A 9,790-nucleotide genomic window follows, 5' to 3' on the forward strand; every position below is an offset into this window, starting at 1 on the left:
CTAAATATCGATAAAAAACTATTGCGATATGACGGCGTTTCCATTAACCGATGTTATGCGACTTTGGAGGTTTAGGTTTAACACATGTGAATAGACGTGCAGCCACCGCACAAGACATTATTATTATTAATGGAAGGAGACGTGGTGTGTTATCCAAGCATTAATGGTAAGGAAAGACCCTAATACTGTGAACGGCACATGAGGTGTTTTTGCGTGTTTCTCCCTCATTTCTGCTCCAAGGTCTTGATTGTGGCATTTCTTTGAGGTTTAGAATCCAGTATTCCTGCAATTCTTTTTTCTTTTATGAATTTAATAAAGAACTTTGTCTCGTATTCTGTCCAAACGGTCCGTGTACTTTTGCGACCATTTATTTTTCCTTTTTTAACCCGTAGCCTAATTGAAAACCAGCCCGACTGAGCCATGTCTCTGGAACCATAGCCTAGGTGATTTATAGGTGATTATAGGCTAATTATAATAAATGTGTCTGAAAAAATAACTAGGCATTTTAATTGTTTATTAATAACTACAGTGTTAGTGCCGACTGCAAACATATTTTCATCTCCACTGTAAAGCGGATGGGATGCGCCTTTAGAGAGAAATGCACCTTTCATATGGATTACATAATCAGAAGGTATTTGCTTTCGATTTGAATTTGTTCGTTCAAGCTTTAGCCTATAGGCTATATTTTGTTTCAGTTCATTTCTGAGACATGTTCCAGTTCACGGAGATCATGAAAGCGCGCCTGATTTATTTAGCAAAAGAAGAACGTTTTCTTGTTATTGTGAGTTTACACAAATAAAAGTAGTTGCGGATTATGTATTATTATTTTCTGTATGACCATAAATTATAGAGTATTTTAAGTTGTTTCCACTGTTGACAGGAAAATTCAAGTGTTCGCGCCCGCGCTTCCGTCATCCAGTGCGCGCTCCACAAACCCTTGGATATACGTCAAAATCTTGTGTTTATTTGTGATAATCTTAGCCCTGTATTATTGTCTAACCTGTATTATGAATGACATTTGACGAATTGCTTTGTTCCTTTTTTGGATAAAAGCGCCTTCTAAATATGTAGCCTAATAAATGTAGCCTAATAAATGTAATAGGCTATAATAATAATTATTATTATTATTTGCGTTTATAACTATAAATGACTTCACTTAAGACAGTAATATATTTATCATAAAATAATTGATGAATGTATTATTTTTATATAACCTTTTACAGTTTTGGAAAATGAGTTTGTGTTATATTTCTTTTTTTGTATGAGAAGTCTTTTTTTGCTATTCTATTATAGCCTATGGAAAAACGAATGGACGCAATAGCCTACACGGACCCCAAACACACGCGCCTTCTAAGTCAGGTGTAATTCCGCAAAAACTGTTTCCATTGCAGTTTTGCGAAATATTCCTTTTTCGAATTGCCTGAAAAACCACCTCATGCGAGCGTAAAAACTTTTTTGCGATAAATGGGAGTTTTTGCGAAATTGACATGTTTCCATTGAGCGTATTTTTAATTCGCAATTTCAATTTGCGCAATTTGAAGGGTAATGGAAACGCGGCTACTGTTGCTGTTGTATTACGTAGCCTAATTAATACATTTTGTTAACAATTGATTTGGATATAGAAAATGAACATTGGTGCATCATGTTGATTCAGCGTTTTTATCATCTGAAGGTCTCACAGGAGTTGTAATCATCTCTTCACGTGTGTTGGGGCATCTGAAGTCTTCATAAGAAGCTGGATCCAAACTGTAGCTGACATCCGGCATCCGCCCTGTCCAAATAACACCCACACTTGTGGTCTTTGCACTTAATTGTCCGGCCGCCCGGGTTGACACTTCAGCGTGAGAAATCGGGAGTGTGGCGTGTGAGCGTGTGAAACCAATCAAATGCGGGTGTCTCACGGCCAATGCGTGAGAGCTGGCAGCTCTGACACACACATTCACGGAATGAGTTACAACATCTAGTTCCCAGCATGCTTTGTTTCTGACTGTTAAAGGAGAGCAAACGTTAAAATTAAGTGATATTTAATGTGTTTTGCTCAATATTAATATATAGGGGGTCAAGGGGGAGATCTGTTAGGGTTTAATGCTCCATTATTTTTTTTAATTTAAAAGGTTTTCCGGTATGTCTGAGTTTTGGGGGTTACCATTGTGCTGAAGAGTACATGCAGATGTGCTTGTGCTTGTCAACTTCCTTGAAAATGTTACGTGTAAAATGTAAATAATAATAATAATAAAAAAAGAAAATTTTAATTAAAAAAAAATTCTGTATAGGCTACGTGTTTATGGTGAATGAGTAAATATAGCTGATAAATTACACATGCAGTACCATATCTGATATCATATACATCTATATATTATGAATTGTATTGCTGAATATAAAATTACATACATTATGATATATTAATAAATATATTGTCACATATTTTTCAATATGCCTATATGAAACGCGACAATTTCTTATGTATTATTCAATATTATTGTAATGTATTAGCACAATATATTATTCTGTATATTTTAAAATATACTGTCAAACCATTTAATATATTGATCATTCATATATGGGAAATATTTTTTTTCCTCCCATAGGGGATGTTCTGTAGCTTAGCGATGTTCCTGACTTGGAATAAGGCTGTTTTTTAACATATGAAATATGATTACCGGTACGTCATTCTTTTGTGTCCTTGAAGTTTCAGTGATCACAAAAGTTAGATAACTCTCGTCACATTGTAGCACAAAGTTGTTGGATAGGCTATATATGTTTTGATATCGCCATCTAGAGGAATAATCACAGCTTCTGCGAAAGGAATAACATCAATATAACTGGCTTCAGAAAATGATATTTCGGATGATAGGCCTACCAGCTTCAATCACATTATTGGAAATCGCAGGGTATATCATAATCGTAATATAAAAATATTATTTATGGAGAGTGACGATCAAACCTTATGTTTTCACATGTCTGTTTGTGTGAATTAACAACAGGCCACATTGGATAAACATCTGGAATTTGCCAATAGATTTATTTTTTTCACTTCCTCTGTGAGCCTCCATGTGAAGAACAAGAAAAGCACTCCATCCATATATTTCACAGGTTTCTGATCATATTACCTTTTTTAATCACATCAGTTGAAGTGATAAAACATTTTTATTCGTTAGGCAAATATTTTGATTTAAGAAAGAATGATTTCATTGATGACATTAGTTTCATTAAGAAACAGAGGGACAGTGTCAACACAATTATAGACATATTTAAAAATGCATTATATAATGAAAAACAGTAGTTTATTAGCACGTTAAAATAACATTCAGATTTGAGAATAGTTATCTCACTGGAATAGGGAAGTTATGCTGATCTGTACAAGAGATACATATAATGCAGCAGAAAAAATTACTATAGGCAAGCTTATCACACCTCCACACCTCTGCTGTACGAGAAGATCTTATCCTTTCCCTTTTGCAACAACGAACTGAGAAACGTACATTATGCACAATAGCGGCTTCAGTAATACAATATGACATAGGGGAGACCATAGGGCAAGTTTAACACATTTTACTCCAAATAATATTTCACGCAATAGTTCATTAACATGACAGTTTTGTGAACAGAATAAAGAATTTGAGAAAATAATATTAAAAAAATTAAATAAGCTTGTTTGACAACTAGCCCCTATATTGTAAATGTGTGTGTGCGTGTGTGTGAAACTTTTTTGATTTAGGTGAAGTAGGTGCTTAAAAATGTTGATAAAATAATAAAAAATGAACATATTATATGATCTGTTTTATTATAAATGTTTTATTATCAAATAAATGTTTCAAATATAGCCTATTTGTTGAAAGTGCTGCTATTCAGTGTTCTGTCCTGTTTTAGACTAACAGGGATAGCTCACGCAAAAATGAAAATTATCATCATTTATTCGCCCTCAAGTTGTTCTAAATCTGCATGAGTTTCTTTGTTTTGTTGAACACAAAAAATAGATATTTTGAAGAATGTCTGTAACCAAACGGTTGCTGGTCCCCATTGACTTTCAGATATTCTTTAAAATATCTTCTTTTGTGTTCAACAGAGCAAAGAAATTCATTTTAGAAAGAAGTTTAGAACGACTTGAGGGTGAGTAAACAACATTTTTATTTTGGGGTGAATTGTGGAAGCTTGTTTTCTAATTTTGCAGCCTGGAATCTAATCACATTCCCCAGAGATGTGATCTGAATATGGCAATGTAAAAAAAATGCTTTCACTATCACCATGTTTCTGAAACACATTGAGTCAACAACAGGAAATGGAGTCCCTTGGTGATGTGTTTAGACTGGGTCAATTTGTTAACACCACCGCTGGACTTTAAACACCGAAAGGGAAATTGATCCTGCTTTATCATGAATCAGGATTTGTGGCCAGAAAGAGACTGTTTCAGATTCAATTTTCTGTCAGTGGCACAATGACAAATATAAAAAGTATACCGTTGTTAAAACAATTTTCTGAATAACTCAAGTCTTTACACTAACACTAGCCCGACTATACTCACAACTCACGAAAGAGGATCCTGTCTGAGTGTTTGTTTTTGATAGTTTAGTTTTTGCTCTTCTACACCAAAACACAGAGCTGATCTGCTGTCTGCACTGAGACGAGCCGTAGTAGTACAGTAGAGGGTCCAGGAAAACACTTGCGCTCCCCAAACACACAGCCAACAGGTAAGCAGCATATGATGAATCTCCCTCCCCACTGTTTCCTCCAGTAGCTAAACGAACACAGTGATACAACAAGATGCCATTGGTTGGTGCGAAACACACCACAAACTCCATCAGCACGGTGATAACCGTAATCACAGCTCTCCTTCGTTTGTCTGAAGATGATGAAGATTTTGCTAAGCGATGAGACTTGCCACTGAGCACATATATTATGGTAAAGTAGCTCACTAAGGTGACAATGAGTGGCACAAAGTAGTAGAGGCAGGAGAGGATGGAGAACAGGTACATGTATAGCTGATCTGTAGGGTCGTCATGGAAAAGCGCGTCGTGGCAAGTGACGCCCACATCCTTAATCTTGACCGTTTGTGTTATTGAGAGAAGTGGCACCGTCCCAGCGAGCGCCAGCAGCCAGACCAGCACACACACACACGTGGCTTTCCTTGCACTCCTCCAGGTTAGAGAGGCGATGGGAAGCGCCACGGCCAGCAGTCTGTCCACACTCATGCACATCATTAGCAGTATGGAGCAGTACATGTAGCAGTAGTAAGCAGCACTGAGCACACGACACGCCGCCTCACCGAACACCCAATCTGAAGCGTTCAGCTGGTAGTGGATCTTCAGAGGCAGCAGCAGGGTGAAGAGCAGGTCCGCACACGCCAGGTGAGACATGTAGATCACAGCTGGTTTCTTCTCTCGAATCCTACAGGTGAACGTCACCAAGGCCAAAGCGTTCAGGGGCAAACTAATGAGGATGATGAAGATGTAGAACGAGGGCATGACGCGTGTGACCATCAAGCCTTTGAGGAAGAGAACAGCCTCGTCTGAGATGCTGAATATCTCCAGGAATGTGGTCCGGTTGCATTTTGTAGCATTCAGATCAGTGACGTTACACGGATGTGCACCTTTATAGTTAGACCGAGACACCTCGGGGCGGCCGCGTCCAGCAAAACTTAAAAAAACGATCTCTGTAACCAAAAACAACACCATCAGTGACATCTCTTATAACATCAGAAGACAACAGAACATGACTGTTAAACTAAAGAATCAGAGTCAAAACAAACACAAGACAATTTCCTTCATTGTGAAAGTGTAGTTGGCAGTCTGTCTATGAGGATTTTGTACCTTCACGGGTTTTATTTGAACTCGAGGAAGAGTTGGGTAATGTCTCATCCATATTGTAGTCAATCGGCTCATCGGTTTGGGTTTTATAGGCACGATTAACAGCAAAACTGCGTCCAGATGGGGCTGTAACCAAACACAGAACCATCAGTGATAGCTCTCACTGCCAGACAAATAAATGATAAGTTATATCATTTGATAAGTTAGTACTAGCTAAAGGCAAACAGCTATTTTCTTTATAGAGCACCCAACTCTAAGAGCAGCCTTCTCTTTTTTAGGACCTTATTTGATAGACTGCTTTCTATGTGTTTATCACTGTAAATTATAGTAATTTATAGTTTTTATATGCAAGAAACAAATATTTGTCAGTATTTTACAGTAAAATTACATTTATTGTGAAGTGAGACCATTTACAACACTCTCAGGAAAAAAGGTACAAAAGTTGTCACTGGGACAGTACCTTTCAAAAGGTAGCATTTAGGTACTAATACACTTTTGGTTCCAATATGTACCTTTGAGGGACTAATATGCACTCTTTAGGTACAAAGGTGTACCTTTTAAAGAGGTACCACCACAGTGACATCTTTTGTACCTTTTTTTCTGAGAGTGTGTTGTACTGTATATGGTGAAGTAACTTACAGTTAAACAATTTACAGTTCTTGTTCTGTAAAAATTACAAATATTATTTTAGATGGATGAATGCATTCAAAATATTCATGAGAGTCAAAATCTTTAGTGGTTTTCAAAAATATTTCGCATATTGTTGGGCCTATCGTGGTAATAAAAGTTCAATACAAATTTATGGACTTTCTTTGAAAAATAAAACAATTCTGTCCAATGTATAAAGCAGTGAGTATAGAAATAATAATAGACTAAAAATGTATTTATGCAGATTCAGAGTTGTAAGGGCAAACAGTTATTTCTTAAAGGGATACTCCACCCAAAAATGAAAATTCTGTCATCATTTACTCACCCTCAAGTTGTTGCAAACCTGTATGAGTTTCTTTCTTCTGCTGAACACAAAGAAAGATATTTTGAAGAATGATTGGAACCAAACAGTTGTGGGGCACCATTGACTTCCATAGAAGAAGAAAAAAAATACTATGGAAGTCAATGGTGCCAAAGTTCCAATCGTTCTTCAAAATATCTTCCTTTGTGTTCAGCAGAAGAAAGACACTCATACAGGTTTGCAACAACTTGAGGGTGAGTAAATGATGACAGAATTTTCATTTTTGGGTGGAGTATCCCTTTAAGACTGGTCTTCATGTCTGGCTGCTCTTAGCTAGGTCAGAAGTACAGACAGTTTTTGGAGGATCTCTTGATACTATACCTGTTCTGGGTTTCTCATGATCCGGTGGATAAACTGGATTAACAGTTTCTGTAGTATCAGCTAAACTGTATTCAGCACTAACTGTAATCAAACATACAAAAGAAATACATTTTTAACTAGACAAATACAGGAAAACGATCATACTGAGATCTCGATAAAGGCTGAAATTACTCCCAGCCAAAACAAACACATGCTTCCTACTTCCTAGGAATTCTGTGAACAGCCTCTCTATTGGAAGATCGTCTGGAAGGATTAAGTTTGAGTATAAATTTAAATGACAAGTTATATATATATAAAAAAAACAGTTGGTTGAAAGGCTACTGGTGTTCTGGAACATTTATAGATGCTTTTTAGCTGGTCTAAGATAGTCTTGAAAAATACAACTCGACCTCTTTCTTTTATCCCATTAAGGTTTTCTTAAGAGCCTGGAGTAATGCTGGCACATTGCTTTCACAGTTTTATTTATTTATTTATTTCTAAAAATAGCTCCAAGTTATGGGTGTTTTTAAACCGTTATTTCAGATAGAAACAGTATTCTGTTTTCATCTATCACTCTTTTTTAATTAACTGAAAAGTTATAAAGTATAGACTATATATATATATGCAAAAATATACAAAAAGTCGTCGCTTTTGAAAATCATAAGCTCATTTTCTTGCATAATTGAACTTACCGTTAAAGATGGCAGTGCATGTGTGCGCATTTAGAATTAAAAACAAGATAGTTTGGATTTCCATGATGTGTGAACTCTTGTCCGTTTCTAGAACAAAAAGTGAATTTCAGTACGAAAAAAACAAGCTCTTCAAACTGAAGAAAGGAAATGTTGCTTTGAGAATCAAACTCGCGCGTGAAGTCTTCACTTCAGTCGCCGTCTGAACAGTGATGTGGCTCGAGCGAGGATGTGCGTTACAATGTGGTGACATCACGGACCCTGTTATGGCTGTTATTATAAAACCCGCACAGTGTGCCTGGCGGTCCCACAGCGCCCCTGGGAAAGTAGGCTGTCACTTACACTTTACAGTTCAACATGACACAAAGAAAATGACATAGATAGATAGATAGATAGATAGATAGATAGATAGATAGATAGATAGATAGATAGATAGATAGATAGATAGATAGATAGATAGATAGATAGATAGATAGATAGATAGTGTAACTATGACCTTATGTAACTATGACCTTAATTTAACTGAGTTGTTTAATTGTTGTTTCTCTATGCGTATTGTCAGTTTTACTTAATAATTGTTTGTTCAGTCAACTTAACGCGGAACGCACAAATTAATAAAACAATATTGTGCACCGTATCGATTACGCCAATAACCCAAATACACATATTTATACTAAAAATTGGAGCACCTCTTAATGAAAATAACATCACAACATTTATTTCCATCAAGAGGTGCATACATTTTTGGTCAAGATCTTGTATTCTGTAAAGTCTCCTCCGGCACATCCGGTCTGGACTCAGAGGAGCAGGTTCATCTGTAGAAATTATTCTTCATGATCCTCCCAGCAATTTTTTTTTCACAATTTGAGCCTGATGAATTTTGGCATGGTATTTTTTTTTTTCCTATGGAGGTCAATGGGGTTCATCAACTCTCTGTTACCGAAATTCTTCAAAATATCTTCTTTTGTGTTCAGCAGAAGAAAGAAATTCATAAAGGTCTGAAACAATTTGAGAGTGAGTAAACGATGACAGAATTTTCATTTTTAAGTGAACTATTCCTTTAATATGTACATCTGTACATAGGCCTTACTTACCATCTAAATGTATATGCCTTTTTTCCCTACTCATTTAATGTTTCTAGATGTATATTATGTTGTTGTTTTTTCTTTATTTCCACATACTTCATTCTTTCTCTCTTCTCAATTGTGTTATAAGTACCTGGAAACCAAATTCCTCGTCACGTGTGCTTGTGCACACTTGGGGAATAAAGTGTGCTCTGATTCTGTACGCTCATCAATGTGAACAACTTGAGCAACATAATGATTTGATTTTGTTTATGCTGGACACGAATCAAAAATGCCAGAATTTTATAGAAAAACAGCATATTCGCTTATTCTTGTGAGACTCTCGACCTCCGACTGCAAGATAACAATCACACACATATGCTCAGTGGCCGTTTCCGGTTTGTACGGAAAGGCAGTGCTGGGAAGGAAAAGGAATGTAAACAGAGTTTAGAGTCCAGTAACCTAGCTTTTTAACCCTCTGGGGTTGTTCGTTTAACAGTCACACTTGGGGTGTTCGGGTCCAAATGGACCCAAAGGGCAGAATTCATATTTTAAAAAAGAAAATCATATATTTTTTTTAACTTGTTTTCTATAATTTTTTTTCTTTTCTTTTTTGGTGTTTTGAGATATTTTATGATTTATAATTAATATTTATGCAATAATTATGACCCATTTTTTCCCATTGAATATAATAGAATTTTTCTTTTTTTTTTATTTAATTTTTTTTGTTTTTATCAAAGCTGTATTACATTTTAGAGTGAAGCCTAGGCCTCATGAAAGCAATTTAAAAAAAAATATAGATGCCATCTGGTGGACACACTGAGCATTTTTATTACGCAATAGCACATTTTTACCACTAGTGGATTTACAGCTCTCTGTAGAAAGGCTTGGGGATTCTAGTGATTTTTGCAAATATATACCAAT

The 9,790-nt window shown here is 36.1% G+C and overlaps 1 protein-coding gene across 1 annotated transcript; it reads right to left on the reverse strand.

The window, feature by feature from the left end:
• Positions 1–4,467: 4,467 nt before the first annotated feature.
• LOC130090699 (proteinase-activated receptor 1-like) lies at positions 4,468–7,953 on the reverse strand. The gene is made up of 4 exons (XM_056258213.1): positions 7,806–7,953; positions 7,135–7,215; positions 5,808–5,930; positions 4,468–5,650 (listed from the first exon to the last, which is right to left on the reverse strand). Exons 1-4 carry the CDS (start codon positions 7,867–7,869, stop codon positions 4,485–4,487), a joined length of 1,434 nt encoding a protein of 477 aa, XP_056114188.1. The 5' UTR covers positions 7,870–7,953; the 3' UTR covers positions 4,468–4,484.
• Positions 7,954–9,790: the final 1,837 nt, after the last annotated feature.

This window comes from Rhinichthys klamathensis, unplaced genomic scaffold (assembly GCF_029890125.1).
Source record: "Rhinichthys klamathensis goyatoka isolate OS25496 unplaced genomic scaffold, OSU_Roscu_1.1 h1tg000150l_1, whole genome shotgun sequence".
Classification (NCBI taxonomy): Eukaryota; Metazoa; Chordata; class Actinopteri; order Cypriniformes; family Leuciscidae; genus Rhinichthys; species Rhinichthys klamathensis.

What these genes read in the sequence shown, in the direction of transcription:
- LOC130090699 (XM_056258213.1), bottom strand. Translation starts at nt 7,869, where the DNA reads ATGGAAATCCAAACTATCTTGTTTTTAATTCTAAATGCGCACACATGC. An exon ending in ATGCACTGCCATCTTTAACG is followed by an intron (nt 7,216 to 7,805) that starts GTAAGTTCAATT and finishes GTTTGATTACAG; the next exon opens with TTAGTGCTGAATACAGTTTA. An exon ending in TTCAAATAAAACCCGTGAAG is followed by an intron (nt 5,651 to 5,807) that starts GTACAAAATCCT and finishes TTTTGGTTACAG; the next exon opens with AGATCGTTTTTTTAAGTTTT.